The sequence below is a fragment of the Anguilla rostrata genome, chromosome 13 (assembly GCF_018555375.3).
Source record: "Anguilla rostrata isolate EN2019 chromosome 13, ASM1855537v3, whole genome shotgun sequence".
NCBI lineage: Eukaryota > Metazoa > Chordata > Actinopteri > Anguilliformes > Anguillidae > Anguilla > Anguilla rostrata.
Window position 1 is genome coordinate 8,588,287 of NC_057945.1, and position 19,631 is coordinate 8,607,917.

Below are 19,631 nucleotides of genomic sequence, written 5' to 3' on the forward strand. Positions count from 1 at the left end.
CAGTGCAGTGTTACTCAGTGGTATAGTGCAGTTGTACAGTGCAGTGTTACTCAGTGGTGCAGTGCAGTGTGCAGTTGTACAGTGCAGTGTTACTCAGTGGTGCAGTGCAGTGTGCAGTTGTACAGTGCAGTGTTACTCAGTGGTGCAGTGCAGTGTGCAGTTGTACAGTGCAGTGTTACTCAGTGGTGCAGTGCAGTGTGCAGTTGTGCAGTGCAGTGTTACTCAGTGGTATAGTGCAGTTGTACAGTGCAGTGTTACTCAGTGGTGCAGTGCAGTGTGCAGTTGTACAGTGCGGTGTTACTCAGTGGTGCAGTGCAGTGCAGTGTGCAGTTGTGCAGTGTGTATTGTATAGTGCAGTGCTACTTGTCTCAAAGCTGTGGTCTCATTTTCAGAGCAGCATGTGTACAAATCTATAATGGCTAATTTATCCGTCCTCCCCTGCTGTCCATCCATCAATCCCCCTTCCCCACATGCCCACCTTTCACACGGGTACCTCCTACCTCAATACCTCCACCCTTTTCTCCTCTCACCCACCCATCTGTTTACTCATTCCTCATCATCTGCCCATCAATAAATCCTCCATCGCTTTCCTCCCTTGTCTTCCCCCATATTTGTTCTTCTCCACAACCATCTTCCTTATGGCTCTCTTTCTTCACCTCCATCTTCTCTTCCACTCTTCATTCATCCCCAAACCCCGCCCCGCCCCAACCCGCCCCCGCCCTGTACCCCCACCCATGCAGGTGAATGGGAAGGAGCTGTCCCGGCTCTCTCAGGAGCAGGCCCTCGAGGCCCTCCGCTCGTCCCGGGACCCCCTGCTCACCCAGGTCCTCCGCAGGGGCCCCAGGAAGAAGGCGGGGGCCGGTGGGGTGGCGGTGGCCGCCCTGACGGCGGGCGGGGGGGCCGGCGGCTGCGTGGACAGCGGGACCCAGACGGACATCAGCTTCCAGCACATCCTCACCCTGGGCAAGCTGCCCCAGCCCCGCGGGGCCCCGCCCCCTCCTCCTCCTCCGCCCTCCTCCCCGCCCCTGCCGCCCATCCTGGAGCCGTACGTGCTGAACGAGCTGTGAGTACCCTGGTCCGTCCCCTCTGCCAACCCCCCCACCCCCCTTCACCAGTAACAACATGGTTCTGTGCCCTCGTCTGCTCTCACAATAATCCCCAATAAGAGCTTCTACCGCTCACAAACCAAGCTGCTTAATTTTAAAAGCTTTCACTGTGGCTAATTAAAGAGAGTTAAGGCCTTTACATTCCAGGGATGTAACCAACAAGCGAGACGGAAATACAAACAAGTTTGTCATAATATTGCATGTGAAAGTGTTTACACCTGCCCAGAGAGAGACAAGAAAAAAGAAGTTTGTGTTTTATTTCACGGTTAGCTACATGTTTAGCCATAATATTAGAATACGCCACAGCTCAGCAAACAAATACTGATTTCCCCATATGTGAAATACCTGAAAATGTTTTTGGCATTAAATGGTTCAAAAAAGACCTCCTTCCCCATACGAAACATTGTTTTATCATTTCTGATCGCACACATGACTTTAATTAGTTAATTTATCAGGTGGAAATTATGCACACTTTGTTTGACACATCCAAGTTAACAATAAACGATGAACTCCAGGAAAAAAATAAGCAGTACCCCTGCAATAGTGTGGGAAGCGATGTGGTATTATTGTGGCGGTGTTCCTCTCTCCGAAAGCTCTTGTGACCTCTGTTCATCCTCCCCGCAGCCCCCCGATAGACCACGAGTACTACGACCCTAACGACTACTTCGACATCTCCCAACACGAGGTGGACAGGCAGGACGAGATGGAGTACGAGGTCTGGCTCTCTTTCAAATTGCGATCCGAGCGGCGGTTACGATACCTGACGGAAGGAGAGGGCAAACATCGATTCGCTCGTGTCCTTCTTGTCAGGCTGTGCAGCTCTCTAGCTCTGAACGTCTGATGCTGTGTCTAAGAATCCTCGGAGAACACAACCGTCCTTCATGTTAGAGCTGCTCTCTCGCCCTTTCATTTTCACTCTCTCGCTCTATCTCTCTCGCTCTATCTGTCTGTCTTGCTATCTGTCTCTCTCCACTCACTCGATGTACTTGACAAAATTCATGTCTGTATTGTCGAAGCACAGCATAACATCACTGATATATAAAAAAAAACTTGAAGTCTGAAAAAATAATTAATATATTTACATGTGGAAAAACATCTTGTTTCTCCATTAGGAGGTGGAGTTGTACAAGCCCCACCAGCAGGATAAGCTGGGCTTGACAGTTTGCTATCGCACGGATGACGAAGAGGACCTTGGCATATACGTGGGAGAGGTGAGGGAGGGGCTGCGTGGTGGCGTTCTGCGGTGGAAGTGTGACTGTGTTACTGTGCGCTATTGTTATCTCCGTCTGAATCCCTCCGATTGCCTCCTCTGTCTGAGCAACCCCTGATTGGCTCCTCTGCCTGAATCCCTGATTGGTTCTTCTTTCTGTCGTATCCATGGCACACGTGGGCGTTTTAGTTCTGATGAGCTTCTTTGCGCAGGGTCTCCAGTATGTGTGCACTTAAGCAGCGTTTCCTTTCTCCTCCAGGTCAACCCCAACAGCATAGCAGCCAAAGATGGCCGTATCCGGGAGGGGGACCGAATACTGCAGGTCATTACTGGGATTTGGGAATATCTCTGGGCTCTAATGGGACTTGCCACAGGCAGCTTTCAGCAAGATAATGAGCACCCCGTGCACATCTCATAATCAACCAAGAAATGGTTAACTCACCCTAGAATGCGTGGCAACGGCCATCCAGACTTGAACCCGGGTGGAGTTTGTAGTTTGATGTGAAGAGGGAAAGCCATAAGCACAGAGGCAGTGGTCTGGAAGATTTTTAAAGATTCTGTTCGGAGGAATGGTCAAAGACCCCTGCCAAATCTCACAAAATACAGAAGACGGCTCAGTAGAATCCTTGCAAAGGGAAGGTGCATAAAATACTGAAAAATGGGCTGCCAGTAATTTTGTGGCCTATCTTTTTAGGAAATGAAATTATTGCTCGTTTAAAAATCTGCAGTGTGGAAAATGGGTCCCATCGTGCTGTGAAGCTACAGCAGAGCTGCTGGTGGAACACTGCCGATTGCAAACCAGAGACATTTTTAATTTAATAAATGCTTACGCAGTATATGATTGACTCATTTTCTCCTGTTTTTTCGGACCACGTTCCTGCGATATACTCATTTAACGTTTCACGGGCTCGCTTTTCATCGCGTAACTAAATTAAACGCGGGCGTTTTTAAAAAGGCAGAGCGCTGTGTGAAGCGTACAAGCGATTCCTGCGCGTGGCTATTATCGTTTGATCCTCTGAGATGAATCGGAGTTCAGAAAACCGAATCAAAACTGAGCAAAAATGAAGGCGCTGGTTTTCAGCACGTCAGTCGAGCCGAAGACGTCGATCCCGCCTCCGTGTCTGACAGGCAGTCGCCTGGTTTAATTACGGGCTATGGGCACTGAGCCCGCATGGTGAACAGGCTCCTGCCTTCTCTCCTCACACTCTCCTTTCTCTCTCTCTCTCTCTCTCTCGTATCCTTATTTCCCTCCCTTTCTCTCTCTCTTTCCGACGTCTCCGTCTCTCCTCCTCCCTCGCTCCGCCTCAGATTAACGGAGTGGACATACAGAACCGGGAGGAGGCGGTGGCCATCTTGACCCGGGAGGACAGCACCAACATCTCGCTGCTCCTGGCCCGGCCCGACATAGAGGTGAGGACGCACGCAGAGCCTCGGTACGAGGAGGAGGGGGCGCAGGTATAGAAGAGGTATAGGTAACCCCCCCCCGCCGCCATACCCGCAGAGACGTCAAATTCGATCAGCGCTGCTTGAAATGAGGAATGCAATTATGAATACATACACCGCCATTTTCTGCAATTATCAGGAACAAAAGAACCCGGCAATTATATCCTCAGTTTTCAAACGTTGGTCAAGAGTTACTCCTTCACTCCTCTCGATCACTAGGAAACGCTCTTAGTTGCCAAGACGACAGTTTGATGGGAACGAACGGTTCAGGCTGAGAGCCGGGGTGATTCCTCTGTTTAACGCTAACGCCTCCCTCCGATTGGCTGAGACGGAGCGGTCCTGGCGCTAGTTTAACATGGGAACAAGCAAAATGGGTCAGCGCTGATTCCTGGATCGCCGTTGTCTAGAAAGGACGGGGGGAGTGGGCGGGGGCCCTAGAAGAGACCAATAAGGGTAAAGAGAACACGAGGGCTTTGGAAGAAAAGAGTGGGAGAGAGGGAGAGGGATGGAGGTGCTCCTTCCTGGCTTGCCCACGTACCCACTCCTTTGTTCCCTCAAGGTCAGTGGGGGGGGGGGGTGGGGGGGTGTTTGGAGGTGGTGGTGGGGAGGGCGCTGCCAGCCTCTCTGAAGCAGTGTAGTGTTCACATGCAGACTGCATGACAGACACATGCTTTCACCGTCACGTTATTGTCACGTGTGGATAATGTTAGCCCTGGAGACGGTGTTACTGAAGATCCACCACCACCGACCCCGCCCCACAACACCCACACACTCCATAAACACAAACTGCTGGTGGACGTGATTACCCAAGCACAGCTAGCAGCCACACAGGCCAGCTCTGGTCCTGCTGAATGCAGATACAGCAGCTGTATGAGGGGGTGCAGGCTGGCCAGCCCACGCATGGACCGCCGTTGCCATAACGACAAACCACAAAATGCTAACCGCACTAATGCAGCGGGGACCGAAGGGGGGACTGGTGGGAACAGGCCAGGATAATGTGAATAAACCCCAAACCCGTACCACCGCACACGCACACACACAGCACCCTCACGACTACACACACGTATGCATACACACACACACCCTCACGACTTCACACACACATATGCACACAAACACCCTCACGACTTCACACATGTATGCACACACACACACACACTCTCACGACTACACACACGTATGCATACACACACACGCACCCTCACGACTACACACACGTATGCATACACACACACACACCTCACGACTTCACACACACGTATGCACACACACACACACACCCTCACGACTTCACACACACGTACGCATACACACACACACGCACACCCTCACGACTTCACACACACATACGCACACACACACCCTCACGACTTCACACACGCGTACGCACACACACGCGCATGCATACACCCACACACACATGCACATATATACAGACACACAAACACAAAACACACGCATGCACTCACGCTCTCATGCACCAACAATCATGGACACACACACATGCACGCAGACTGCCGTCTCCTGGGAACAGCGAAGATGAGCAGGGAAGAGTGAAAAAAAGTATGGGGGAAAAGAAAAAAGGCAGAACGAGAGAGAGGCAGAGGATAAAAGGAGAAGGTGTGAGAGAACAGATCGGGTGCTGGGAGAGGGGAGAGCTTTAGGAATGGTAATGAGCTGGGGATGGTGATCACTGTTCTTCTGTGCAGGTGAGCTTGGAAGAAGAGAAAAAGCTGCCTACCCATTTTTATTATAAGGAGAGGGTGCAGCCTGTCCTCCTTATTTATTTTTATTATAAGGAGAGGGTACAGCCCATGCTCCTTATGTATGTTTATTATAAGGAGGCAGTACAGCTCGTCCTCCTTATGTATGTTTATTATAAGGAGAGGGTACAGCTTGTGCTCCTTATGTATATTTATTATAAGGAGAGGGTACAGCCTGCCCTCCTTATGTATTTTTATTATAAGGAGAGGGTGCAGAATTGATATCCGACTGGACTGATTAAATTTGTGATGAGAATTCAAATGCGTTTGGGGGGGGAAAAAAGTATGAAATTCCACATTCGCATCACAGCTTTCTGAGCAATGTTTCTCAGGCGATGCACCAGTTCTGAGAATTGTGTATTTTTTGAAGAACTTTAGAAGAAGCTTGTGCTCTAGGCATGTTTATACCAGTGCGTGTAGCCTACATCAGCAGTAGCTGTGCCTGTGTGTGTATGTGTAGCCTGTGGCCTAAGTCAGTAGTAACTGTGTGTGTGTGTGTGTGTGTGTGTGTGTGTGTGTGTGCATTCGTGCGTGTGTGCATGTGCATTTGTGTGTGTGTGTGTGTGTGTGTGTGTGTGTGCGCGTGCATGAATGTGTATTTGTGTGTGTGTGTGTGTATGTGCGTGCATGTGCATTTCTGTGTGTGTGTGTGAGCAAGCACATGAGTGCATGTACGTGTGTTTGTGAAGCCTGTTGCCTATGTCAGTAGTAACTATGTGTGTGTGTGCATATGAGTGCATGTATGTGTGTGTGTGTGCATGCATGTGCATTTGTCTGTATGCGTGTGTGTTTCCTAAAATAAACTGGTGTCCCTGGCATTGGTTGGTTATCTTGTCCAGAAGGGGCTGCAGACTTCCAGTTTGCCTTCCCTTTCTCTGCAGGACTGGTACGATGCCATTTGCTTGGCACAGTTAACTTTCACTGGTGCTTTAGTGACACTGCATTTACTACGCTGGTCCGAGAATGCTGTTGGCTAGGTCCAGCGGTACTGATTAATAAGATGGATGCATTTATGTTTCTGCTAAATGAACGCGATGTAGGGTAATAACCAAGTTGTGGAACAGCCGAATTGCTGTAAGGATTGATTGAGCGTGGAATGACCCTTCACCCCGATGGCTCCATGGAAACCTGCGGTAAAATCGTCCCCCTGAATCATGCGCTCGACAGACCAGAAGGCTGGGCTGTATGCCGGATAATTCTGCTCGACTCAATGTTGCCCCCTAGTGTTAGAGACATAGAAGATCAGTCACTGCGCACCTGGTTTTCAAAACGTGGTAATTCAATAATAATGTAATAATACAGTTTATTTAGATACTGTATTATACAGTATTTATTTAACAGAGATAAAAGGGTAAAACAAACTGTTAGTTCAGTAACTACAGAAGGCAAAACAGATGCATAGGGAGGTAATATAGAAGGAAGTACAGAATAAAGCATAAACACAAACAATAACATACGAATCAAGGCAGCAGTGAAGCTAAGAATAAGCCAGGAGGTAACAAAGCATGAATTAAACATTCAGCAGTGTAGGTGGATAGTCAAGGACAAAGGCAAGAAATATTTCTAAGGTGAAAAAATAAGTTGAAAAGACAGCAGGAGATCAAGAATCACACCTCAGCTATGAACTGCCTTTGAGGCTTGAAAAGAAAAACTGTCAGAATTACAAAATGTTAAGAATTTTTCATTCTGTTCATTAAATATATATTTTAGGAAGATGGTACAGCACTGTTCATGAGCAGGACACTAAGGTCATATATGAAGTCACCTTTGTGGCTGGGGGTTTGATTTCCCACCATAGCCCTTTGTGTACAGTGACCCCCCCCCATCCTAAAGTGGAGGGGTTTATGGGTGTGACTGAATTGGGGAAGGGGTTTGTGGGTGTACTCTGGATTGGAGTTAAAAACGATTTTTCAATCTTCTTAAATCTTCACTTTAATCTTCAAAAGGAAGTTCTCGAATGCTGACAACAATTAGAAGTTTCTCAATGCGACCAGTCAATTTCAAAGGTTAAACTGCATGTGTTCTCTCAGTGGAAAAAGCTATAGTTTGTATTTCATGTCCTGAGAGCAGAAATGTATCGCTCATGAGCAACGAGCAACCTCAACCCGTGATGCAGATCTTCTGTCGTCATTTTGAGTGTGTGGCTCTGTTTAATGAGTGGATTAGGTGGACGTTTACTCAGGTGTGTAATCTGCATGAGTGTTTCTGAACACTAAAACAGCGTTAAGCATACACAGTGTGTCACTATCTGCAGTGCACACAGCAAAGGGGCACTGTAATAAACTGAATCACCAGGGTCTTTAATCATGTCCCTTAGTAGCAGTCCAAATAAATTACTTAATTGTGGCTCAATTTGTAATTAATTTGTTCCTGGCTAAGCCAGCCTCCTTTATTCTCATACCATGCAAGTTAATAAGGGCATATGTTTTTGTTGCACCTTTGAAAAAGATGATGTTCATGACTTATCTTGTAGTGGATCAGAAATCAAGACCAAATTGGCATAACAGATCAGTTAATGCAGTCTTGCTGGCCAAGGCACCATCAATCATGCAATGCCACTTGGTCCTCTTTGATTACTGATGAGTAGTCAATAAGACAGAATGGAAGACTGCATTTGGTCATTTTTGGTCAAGCACAAAAAACATAAACCTGCTTATACGATTCATATTAAGGGTTTATTTTTGCTGTTGACCAGGTTTCCTTAAAAAGAGGTCTTTATCAGCATTATCAGAGGTCATTATCAACAGGTTCTTTATTCCAGGTTAAATAGAGATAAATGAAACACCTCCTGCATCTCTACCCTTTACAGAATGAGAACCAGCTGGACCCCGACGAGCTGGACCTGGAGCTGCAGGTGGGCCTGGGGCTCGGCACCCTGGACAACGCCCCCCACCTGCCCAGCACGCCCCCGCAGAGGGGCGCGGGGCAGGGCGGGGCACCGGAGAGGCGGGGCCGGCCCGCGTGCAGGGACCACCCGCCCTCCCTCCGGCACACGGTCCTCAGCAACAGCCAGGAGCTGGACAGCGGCGTGGGGCGCACGGACGAGAGCACCCGAAACGAGGAGTCCTCGGAGCACGACCTCCTGGGGGACGACCAGACCAGCGCCTCCAACACCCCGGGGAGCATGCGCAAGTTTCGGCCGGGCCGGGGGGACACCCCGCCCCTGCTCCACTCCCACGACTTCCACTTCAGCTCCGACTCCCTGCTGGGGCTGGACTGCGGGGGCGGGGGCGGAGGCGGGGCGCTGGGGGACCGGTACGTCCCGGACCCCGTGATGATGATGATGCCGGGGCTCACCGAGGAAGAGTGCGAGCGGTACCGGGAGCTCCTGGAGATCAAGTGCTACTACGAGAAGAACGGGAACGCGCTGCTCACCCTGGGGGCGGAGCGGGACAGGGAGAGGGGGCGGGGCGGGGGGCGGGTCCCCCTGGACATGAACCGAAACGAGAGCCTGATGCAGCACGAGATGGCGCTGCTGGAGGAGGAGCTGCGCCACCTGGAGTTCAAGTGCCGCAACATCCTGCGGGCGCAGAAGATGCAGCAGCTGCGCGAGCGCTGCATGAAGGCCTGGCCCCTGGAGGAGGAGGAGGCGGCGGGGCGGGCGGGGCCGGGGGGGGGGCCGGCCGAGGACCCCTCCCACCACGAGCTGTCGGACATCACGGAGCTCCCGGAGAGGGAGCGCTCGGACAAGGACAGCACCAGCGCCTACAACACGGGGGGGGAGAGCTGCAGGAGCACGCCGCTGGCGAGCGAGCAGTTCCCCCCCAGCTCCCCGCACGGGGGGGACGACTCCAGCGCCTCGGCCACCCTGCGGCCCCGCACCCCGAGCCGGCACCGGGACAGGGGCCAGGCCAGCCCCGCCCGCCCCTACTCCCCGAGCGCCGGCCGCAAGTGCGAGGAGGGAGGCGGCGGCAGCGGGCGCACCAGCCCGGCCGCCAAGTTCCGCTCCCTGTCCCGGGACGGGGCGGCCCGGAGGGGGTCGGAGGGGGCCGCGAGGAGGAGCCCCAAGAGCGGCGGGACGCTGGACCGGGGGGGCGGGCGCAGCGCCGAGACCAGCCCCTACTTCTCCCGCCGCCACCGGCTGGCCAAGCTGCCCGAGCGCTACCAGAGCTGCATGCAGCTGAGGTCCGCCTCCGCCGCCGAGGGCCCCGCCCCCGCGGACTGCGCCCAGGAGAGAGGAGCCGGGGGCGAGACCAGCGGAGACCTGAGCCCCATGAGCGTGGGCAGCTCCCTCCACCCGGCCGGGGGCCAGAGGCCCGACCCGCCCCCGCCCCCGCACCCGCCCCCGCACCCGGGGCCCCTCCTCCTGCCGCCGCCGTCGCCCGCCTCCCCGCGGATGGAGTGGAAGGTGAAGGTGCGCAGCGACGGCTCGCGCTACGTGGCCAAGCGGCCCGTGCGCGACCGCCTCCTGAAGGCGCGCGCCATGAAGATCCGCGAGGAGCGCAGCGGCATGACCACGGACGACGACGCCGTCAGCGAGATGAAGATGGGCCGCTACTGGAGCAAGGAGGAGCGCAAGCAGCAGCTGATGCGCGCGCGCGAGCACCGCCGCCGCCGCGAGTTCATGATGCAGAGCCGCCTGGACTGCCTGCGCGAGCAGCAGGGCGCCGACGGCCGGGGCGGCGAGCGGCAGCAGGGGGCGCCGCAGGAGGCCAGCATCCTGGAGCTCAGCCAGCGCAAGAGCATGAAGAAGAGGAGCCGGCGCATCCTGGACAACTGGATCACCATCCAGGAGCTGCTGGCCCACGGCACCCGCTCGCCGGACGGGAAGAAGGTCTACAACCCCCTGCTGTCAGTCACTACCGTCTGAGGGGTGGGGGGGGGTAGGGGGGGAGAGCAGGAGAGAGGGGGGGGGGATGAAATATAATGGAGGGGAAAGGGGGGAGGGTCGGAAGGAGAGGGGGGAAGTGAGTCGATGGCTTGTCATGAGATCAGAGGATAAGGAGGAGGGAGGCAGGGGAGAGAGAGAGAGAGAGAGGGAGAGTCTGTCAGCGGCTGAGATACCTCATTACTGTCAGAGAGAGAGAACCAACCCACGCACCGCTACCTGCCACTGCTGCCGCAGAGAGGGGGGCAGAGAGGGAAATGACCAAATCAGGGCTTCTCTCTACAATCTAAAACTAAGACTGTGGGAATGTCATTTTTTTTTACGGAAAAACAATGAAAGGAGCTTTCAGAAATGGACAGCAATGAGAGTGGAAATGACTGGAACATTAACCAAGGCAGAACTCACCAAAAGTGTTTGATTTCGCCTCCATTCTGAGAAACCGTTGGTTTGCGAAGCAGAGGATCTGTCTGTTTGTAGCACCCCCTGTTTGGACGTGCGAGAAAGACTTTGGATTGCCTGGGGCGATTTCAGCCTAGATGCCCTTTGACAATGGTGGAGCTTGTGGTGATTTTTTTAAACACTCACACAGCCCAACATTTAGTGAAGCGGTGAGGTTAAGTGGCACGTTGAAGGCTAAGGCAGCAGTGCCCACGGCGGGGCGTGCATCTGAACATTTTCAGACGTCAGGCTCATCGTGATAGCCTAACATCAAATTACCTCCCGGGAGGACAAATTTGGTTTTGAAAGTGCCAAGAATCGTGTCTGAACGCATTTGGTAGAGGTCGACTAGCTTAACGAAAAGGCCTTTCTGCCTCAGCACTGTTCTGTAGCTGCCGACACTGCGGTGGATTTAGCAGTCTGGGGCGCTGCGGGAGAGGTGGGGGTTCCCTTCGCGAGCGCATGAACCCGCACCGCCCTTGGGACGATGCTTCAATCTGATCTCGGGTCTGCGGTGTGGGAGGGAGGGGTCACACGGTCTCCCCACAGCGCTGAGGAGTGATTCAGTGTGAGTTATGGATTTTTTCACTCCGCGATCAGGATGAGAGGTGAGGGAGGCCTGTGTGAGGTCACTGCGCGGGAGGAACGCTGAATACAGATCGGTCGGCGGAGCGGTCGCCGCGTGAGGCTGAGCTAGGGTTCCACAGCCAGCTCCCTGGGCTTGGGGATACTCTTAAAGACGGCGAACCGACACAGAGCCCTCCCCGTGCATCTGCACGGCAGCACAGCCCGACAAACCGCTCAGCGTCCTCGCACAAGAGGGAACCCGAAGAAGGAGCAGCGCTACGTCCAGACACGACGCCGATCTCTATAAAAAAAGAGCGGATGTGGCTATGGCATCCGGGACTTGTCTGGAGACACGTGGTCCTACGGAGCAGTAGAGACGGTCAGAAAGAAGGATGAAAAGCACAGCTTGCCCTGCCCTGTGAGGACACTGTTGTACACCACAGAAACTACTAAAGAAAACCAGGGAAGTGACTGACTGACTGTACGGCTGGTGGTAGGGGAGAGGGTGGAGGTTTCAAAATGCCAGAATAAATGTTGGCGTCCTTGGTTTTCACAAAAAAGGTGCAGAGAGAATGGCGCCATCTCTGCACTTCTGAAAAGAAGCGCAGATTACAAAACAGAAAAATAAGAGCAATTCAGTGGCTTACTGTGCCTTGCTGTTGTGTTTTAATGTGCTTGCCTTTTGGTACTTTTGGCTGAAATATTAAAGCAGGAGAGAGCTCTTCCCAGTGGGCTGACACACCAGCACTCATACCGCTCAAAGCACAGACATAGGGTTTTGTACCAATTTACAGTACTAATACGGTACTAATCAGATTAGTGAATCCACTTACGTAATTAATTGAATGAACACATTTCGAAGAACGGCAACTGGATTTAGTTAAATGCATCATCTTCACCCCATGCATTCAACACACAGGAAATTTAATTTACTAATTCATTTGAAGGACTGGCAGCCCTACACAGCAGAGAGGAAACATTCCCACTGAAGCACACTCAATCGACAAAAAGTAAGACCGGTCAACCAGCAGGCTCTTCGAAGTACCCCGAGAGTAACAGAGGTGCAACACAGCAATGCAAATGGCCGTTGTACACACACTCGATTTCAGATGAAAGCACATGGTTCTCTAGCACACATCATCCCTGCCCTTACAGACACGCAGTAGCACAGGCAGAGCGGAATTCCCCCGACACAAAGGAAGCTTGCTGTTCCACCGCTAACAGGGGACTGCTTTGTAAAATAGCCATTCAATTGCACCCCCTTGTGGAGATGGATGGTATTTTTTAAAATCCATTTTGCTTCATTTTGTGTACGTAAGGTGTGACATTTACCTCAAGACTGCCAAAACTGATTCCTGAAAGAACTTGGGGGTTTTTTTTATTGTAAATTCTTTGCATGCCGTTGACATCTAGAATTGTGCAGACCTTTTAAAAAATAAAGAAAAAATACTACTGGAAAAAATAATTGTTGCTGTGTCATGTCTAGAAATGTAGATTTTTACTTGTGTAAGTCATGTGTTACTATAGTCGTTATTTGTTATTTTTTCTCATTTTTAGACTTGGAAAAGCTGCATTCTGTAAAGTGCGCGCCTGTTTTGTTCAGTGTATTGTAGACGAAAGCAGTTGTTCTGGTTCAATGAAATGTTCTGAAATAAAAACTTTTATAGAAAAACGTTGCTGAATATAAGCTGTGTGTGAATGTTGTGTCTTGTCCACCTTCTAAACAAAAACTTTGAACACAAGACCACAGCCAGAAATAGCTTTAGGGTGGTACATGGAAAAAAGCTAACGGTTCCCCCTAAACACTGGGTTATTGATCAATCCATAAATAAAGACAACCTTATAAAGCCAGGTCAAGCCAATTTTTTTGCAGCTATAGAGTCTAAATCACAAAAACATGTTTTGGGTCTTTGCTCCATTCAATGAACATATGTATAATTAAGTTGTCTTGGAATTTTCTGTGGCCTTCAGCTCCATTGTTTTCATTTGCTGAATATTGTTTTCTGAGTATTGAAGAAAACATTAGTTATATTAGTTGACAGTAGAGAAAATGTTCTTTCAGCTTCCCAAGTTAGCTGACAGTGTTCTTTCGCAAAGCCCTTGGCTATTTATTGCTAATGTTTACCATTAGCCAGTTAGTTTACTTTTAGTTTATTCACCAGAACAAACCATTTGCCAAGCCCAAACTATTACTTGTAAAATGACGCTATTATGGAAGGTTTTTGGGTTAACTTTAAAACTAATAAAAAATAAAACAAATAAATAGTCTGTGGTTAGCTGCTGAGTTATTGGAGAAATTAAAACGTAACATTAGCCAAGCACATAAATTAGGCGCTTATGTTTACTAGGACAATTTTGTTGCTTGCCAGTTTTGTGATGCTTCTCCAAGGCTAAGTAATGACAAACCAGCTTAATGCTAGCTGGTTAATGTCAGACGGTCTATGTTAGCTCTATGTGTGTGTGTCTGCCACCCATTTGGTTCAGGCTATCAACCATCCAACTTTGATCAATTAATGTCTAATGCATCAAAGTTTCCCACAGGTACCCCATTAATCTCAGTGGACAATAGGGAAAACACCACCCCTGAAATCTAATTGGCTACTCCAGGTGTCAGATGCCACCCCACAAATGTTTTAAGAGAAGTGAACTTGAGCAAACAATTTCTGAGAATAATTTTGCACACACCTGAACTTCTACAGAGAAGCGCAAAGAGACAATGTAAGTACACTTATTGATAGTTATCCATCAGACAGTGATGGCTTAGAACATTCAGCCGTAGCCTTATCTCTGGTTGGCCTTTCTGACGTGATAAAGTGCAGCTGGCGCTGCGATCTTAGCTGGGCTAGTGGTTAACAAAGCTGCTGTCATTGCAGTCGACAAAGCTGATATTTGTTTTCTAATCTTCCCATATGCACATTAAATAGTTAAGAGGCAGAATCAGAGTGGTACTGCTCCACTGTGCGTGTTTGCTAGCCGTTAATGTAACAGGTAGATGCTGGACTGCAGCAGTTGGGAGCATGTGTGAAATGTGAATATATATTTTTTTGCACCATGCAGCTTACCAGTGTGCCTGGCTTTAACGATAAATGAACAAGGCCCTTTAATTAGGTACAACTGTGAAATGGATGTTTTTCCCCCACAGAAAATGTACCCCTCTTTCCGCACGAAGGATGATGACCGCCTGAACATGGCTGACACTCCAGCTGCTTTCAAAGTTAAAAATGAAAACAGCAACGGTCTGTGGGCAAGGGCAGGCTCTAAACAAAGGGTGCTGGATTCAGCACGAAACGCGGTTCTGCGTGCCATTTGGGACACGGGCGACCGGGAGCACCCATTGGGCCAATATCAGCTGCAGTTTGGAGCTTTCCAGGGACAAACATTTAAATGGGCAGCAGGGAAGGCCCTGGGATACGCCGGGTTTCTGGTGGCCTCCAGCAACAGCGATAGTACCCTGGGTGCCAAGGATTCCTGGAGCCACAGAGCGAACGAGCCAGCTTTCAGGGATTACCCTGAACTTTTCTTCTGGAAGGAAGAGAGGCCGTTAAAATAAAAGGAGCACTCCCAGTACCCCTCAGCCTGCAGCTGCTGGGCTTCGGTCCCTGTTGGTTGGGAAGGCCCCACACACTCAGGTCCTGGACAAGAGCATCGGGAAGATTTTGCCACCCCACAAGGTTAAACCCTGTAAGTTATTTCAATTATAATTATATACTCATAATAGAAGTTTTGGCACTGTTTTGATGATAATTATTTGAATAACCAAATTTGAGTTTGCACTGATTATATTGCATGTGAATTTGCATTTGATACACAAGGAAGGAAAAACACTGGATATGAATGCCATTGCACACTACGATCATGGCAAATCTGTTGTCTTTCAGCTGTCACAGCTGCTTTGAGTGACCAAGAGCTCATTGCAGAAGCTGAAGTAGTTGAGTCACAGGTGCAAAATAAGTAATTGATCCATTCCAGAACACTTGTAATTGTTTTATACTATTGTAAAAAATAATGCATGTCGTTATACTACAACTGCATTCAATTACTTGCTTAGTCATCCCTCAGTAAAGGAAGGTCCAGGGCCACTAAAACCATTGTTGCCCCAGGAGTAGAGAGGTTATAATTAAACAAGAAAACCTACACATTTATTATGTGTAATCTGTATTTTTTGTGATATCACTTCCATTGATCGTGATCTGTTTTCAGGTGCTTGTTGGGGGCTTATTCAAGTCCTGCACAGTGGCCCGACTGCAACTGTGTTGCAGAGGCAGTCATGGTTACACTGTGTGAGCTGTACCCCAGCTCCACTTCATCCGGTGGGCTCAAACTCTCCAGGCGGACCGTGATTGGACGGGCATATAGGCACATCAGGGAGTGCATTCCCAGCAGTGCCAGAGTGATGAGGGAGACCACGCTGCATTTGCCTGAGATTAACAACATCACTCTTACACAGTGGTAAGTTTGAGGATTACTCTGTGGTCCAGAACACAATGAGCATCATAACCATATTAAATGTTAAACTTTATTTTTCTTCAATTTTAGGTACAGGTGGCATTTTAAGGCACAGGAGCGGGGCGTTCTGCTGCAGGGCATTGCTCTGCCGGATGCACCCACTGCAGCAGCTGGCAACCTTCCAGCTCCCATCCCAGCTCCTTGCAGTCTCCAGTCTGGCAGTTTATTTTGAACTTGCTGCCAAACACTGCTGGAACGGCGAAAACAAAAATGAGACTGGCACCAGCAACATCGACAGCCACACAATTTAGCACCCCGCCAACCACCAACACCAGCTCCCTCAGTGCCCCGTATCCAGTGGAGGCCATTCCTCCACAGTTGCTAAATCCCCCAGCTGTGAATGCAGCTCAGCCAGAGCCATTCGCTCCCTTGCGCATCTTCTCCCAGCCCCACAGCCTGCTGGAACCCAGCCTATAAAAGTCATCTTTGGTGCTTCCCCAACAGCTGCAGCTCCTGCTCCAGGAAGGCAGGGTACCCCTCCTGTATCATACAATGCTACATGCTACAGGAAGAGGAAGCTGCAGAAAGAGCAGGCTTGGGGTGTACACCCAGAAGTACACGAAGAAGGCAGAGGTGATCGATTGCAGCCAACGTAAAAAGGAGAGAAAGCCTCCATTGCATAAACAGTATTTTGGCAATTGCCACTGCCAAGAGACTGCAGGTATCTCCCACGAGGAATGGAAGGCAGAGCTGGCAGCAAAGGGTTATGGGGGGGAAAATGATTCAGACAAACAGCTTGAAGACAGTGGACTATTTTTTAATTTGTTCATTTTGTCCCTTTAATTGGCTAATTAAAACATGTCAGAAATCCATACTGTCACACACCAGCGTACCACTCCTGGGATACGGCAGTGCGGGGGGACACCATTGTCTGTCGCATGGAAAGGGAGAGCGCACCCACACAAAAATGAAATAAAATAAACGACAGTCACCCTTCCCCCTCACGGGTTCCGCGCAACAAACCAAAAAAACAAGCCAAAAATAACAAAAAGTAAAACGGAGTGACAACTATTTCAGTTTCCCGCTCTGCAGCTGGACTGCTTTCCAGCAGACCAGCTCCTCCGACTTTTCAGTGGGGGTTCACTGTTCCCAATCTTAAGAAACAAAACCGAAATTAAACAAACTCAAACACGCTCTTGGTGTTAGCTCCCGGTCTCGGCCCCAAACTGGGGACAGCAGCACACCTTTAAACGCCAGGCCTGATTAGCTAACGCAGCCCAGGTGCGTGTGCTCTCTCCACCAGCCGGCGCAACAGAGACCAATCAGCCTCTCACTCCGGCTGACCGAAAGTCACACACCTCCACCATGAGAATGCAGCCAAAGGCTAATTCGGCTTAAGCAGAGACCGCTCCCTCCCGGGTTTCGGCATCAAATGTCACAAACCAGTGTGACACTACTGGGAGAGAGATGCCGCAGTGCGGGGGACACACCATTGTTTGCCGCATAGAGAGAGAGAGAGGTCACCCACACAAACATGAAATTAAATAAACAACCCTCTTCACCCTTCCCCCTCACGGGTTCTGGGCGAAAACAATAAACTAAAACAAGCTAAAATAACAAAGATTACTTTTCTTGACTATTGTGCTCGAACAAAAACTCAAAACTAAAACAAAACGAAAATCATAAACGTGCTCTCAGCGTGAGCTCCTGGTCTCAGCCCCGGACTGTGGAGAGCAGCACACCTTTAAGCAACTGGGCTTATTAGCTAACGCAACGCAGGTGCTTGTGCTCTCTCCACCAGCCAGCGCAGCCGAGACCAATCTGCCTCTCTGGCAGACCGAATGCCACACATTCCACTGGCACTTCAATCAGCATTTAAAGTCCACTGAAGGATATCACTTGTTGTTTCATTACTTTTGTTCATTACACCCTTTCGCTTCATTCAATTTACATTCTTGAACCGTTTAATATACTCTATTTACTATTGTTCTGCTGATTATTATTATTTTCTTTTTCATTTGTAAAGGATTTTAGATTGCACTATATAAACATTTATGACATTCAAATCTCATAACAGATGCCACCCCTTTAATTTGTAGTCTTGCATTTATTGCTTCTTCTTCTTCTTCTTCTTCTTCTTCTTCTTCTTCTTCTTCTTCTTCTTCTTTCTTCTTCTTCTCTTCTTTCTTCTTCTTCTTCTTCTTCTTCTTTCTTCTTCTTCTCTTCTTCTTCTTCTTCTCCTTCTTATTCTTCTTCTCCTTCTTCTCCTTTTTCTTCTTCTTTTTCTCCTTCTTTTTCTTCATCTTCTTTTTCTCCTTCTTCTCCTCCTGCTTCTTCTTCTTCTTCTTTTCTTCTTATTCTTCTTCTCCTTTTTCTTCTTCTTTTTCTTCTTATTCTTCTTCTTCTTCTCTTCACTACTACTACTACTACTACTACTACTACTACTGCTACTACTACTACTACTACTACTACTACTACTACTACTACTACTACTACTACTACTACTACTACTACTACTACTACTACTACTACTACTACTACTACTACTGACTTGCTCTTTGAACTATATGGGACCTTTTAGAGACTTTGCATATTTCTAATATTCATTGAAGCTGTACAGGTTAAGTACCTTGCTCACGGATACAATGGCAGTGTCCAGCCAGGGAATCAAACCTGTGGACTTTTTGGTTACAAGCACAGTTTTTTTGCCCATTATACTACACTGTCCCACATAATTGGTCAGTGAGCGTAGTTTATGAAATTGACAAATTATTTGAAAGCCTAAGTGATAGAAATAGTGCCCATGTAATTATGAGGGGTGGATGAATTAAACACTGAATCGATTAAATCACAATTAAATTAAAAATTGTGCGCTGACCTGTTTTTACTTATTATTATTAGCTGGTTAGCTAACTAAGCGCTCATAGCTGTTAAGTAGCTCCGCTTATGTGACAACTGACAGAGTTGCTGTATGTCAGTTACTGTCACATAGGTAAGCAGTTAGCGTAGGCTAGTGCCAAGGTATGCAGCCTAAGCCTAAAATAGTAGCTATCTGGTGTCTACTGTAGCTGTGAATGTTAGCTAACTTGCGAGCTTGCAAATGTTCTCAGTCACTCACTGTTGCATTTAATAGTATCCTGGGCTAGCCCGTTCATTTATCTTGGCTGAACCAACACATCCAATTGTGAATATTTTTGACAATCAATTTATTCACTGTTAAAAAAACTACTCCATGTCCACGAAACAACCCTGATTCGGTGATGGCCCTATTTGCAGGCCAAGCTACGTGAATGTTGGCTGTGCTGCTGGGTGAATTTACCGTATTCCAACACCCTGTCTAGAGATAGTTGAATCGGTCAAAAATGTCCTTATGCAAGAGAAAACAGATGCAAAAAAACCCCAAAAGAAACTGCAGACTGTGAACTAAAATCACATTGTTGTAGACCAGTGGTTCTCAACTCGGGCCAGAAAGGGCCGGTGTGGGTGCAGGCTTTTGTTCCAACCAAGCAGTTACACACCTGATTCTACTAATAAACCTTTGGAGTCTTTACTAAGGACCTTGATTAGTAGAATCAGGTGTGTAACTGCTTGGTTGGAACAAAAGCCTGCACCCACACCGGCCCTTTCTGGCCCGAGTTGAGAACCACTGTTGTAGACAGTTCTTTGTATGTGTGAGTAACCTAGCTTTTTTGTACATCGAAAAAGTGTCTTTCTTCCGGTCAAAAATATGCACTCTGTTAGTCACTAAAAGACTGTTTGTGATTACATCAGACCTGGATCAAATACATATTTAAAGTATTTTAATTACTTTTAAATACTTATTTAGAAAT

The 19,631-nt window shown here is 48.9% G+C and overlaps 1 protein-coding gene across 2 annotated transcripts in view; it reads left to right on the plus strand.

Annotated features, from left to right (window-relative positions):
• The window catches only part of LOC135237980 (PDZ domain-containing protein 4-like), a 36,624-nt gene extending 26,284 nt beyond the window's left edge, over positions 1 to 10,340 (plus strand). For both annotated transcript variants that reach the window (XM_064305582.1, XM_064305583.1), the window contains 6 exons: positions 741 to 1,063; positions 1,731 to 1,821; positions 2,219 to 2,317; positions 2,576 to 2,638; positions 3,625 to 3,726; positions 8,332 to 10,340. In XM_064305582.1, the coding sequence (XP_064161652.1) occupies positions 741 to 1,063; positions 1,731 to 1,821; positions 2,219 to 2,317; positions 2,576 to 2,638; positions 3,625 to 3,726; positions 8,332 to 10,332 (2,679 nt within the window). In that variant the 3' untranslated portion in view covers positions 10,333 to 10,340. The remainder of the gene's footprint in view (positions 1 to 740; positions 1,064 to 1,730; positions 1,822 to 2,218; positions 2,318 to 2,575; positions 2,639 to 3,624; positions 3,727 to 8,331) is intronic.
• The last annotated feature ends 9,291 nt before the right edge of the window (positions 10,341 to 19,631 follow it).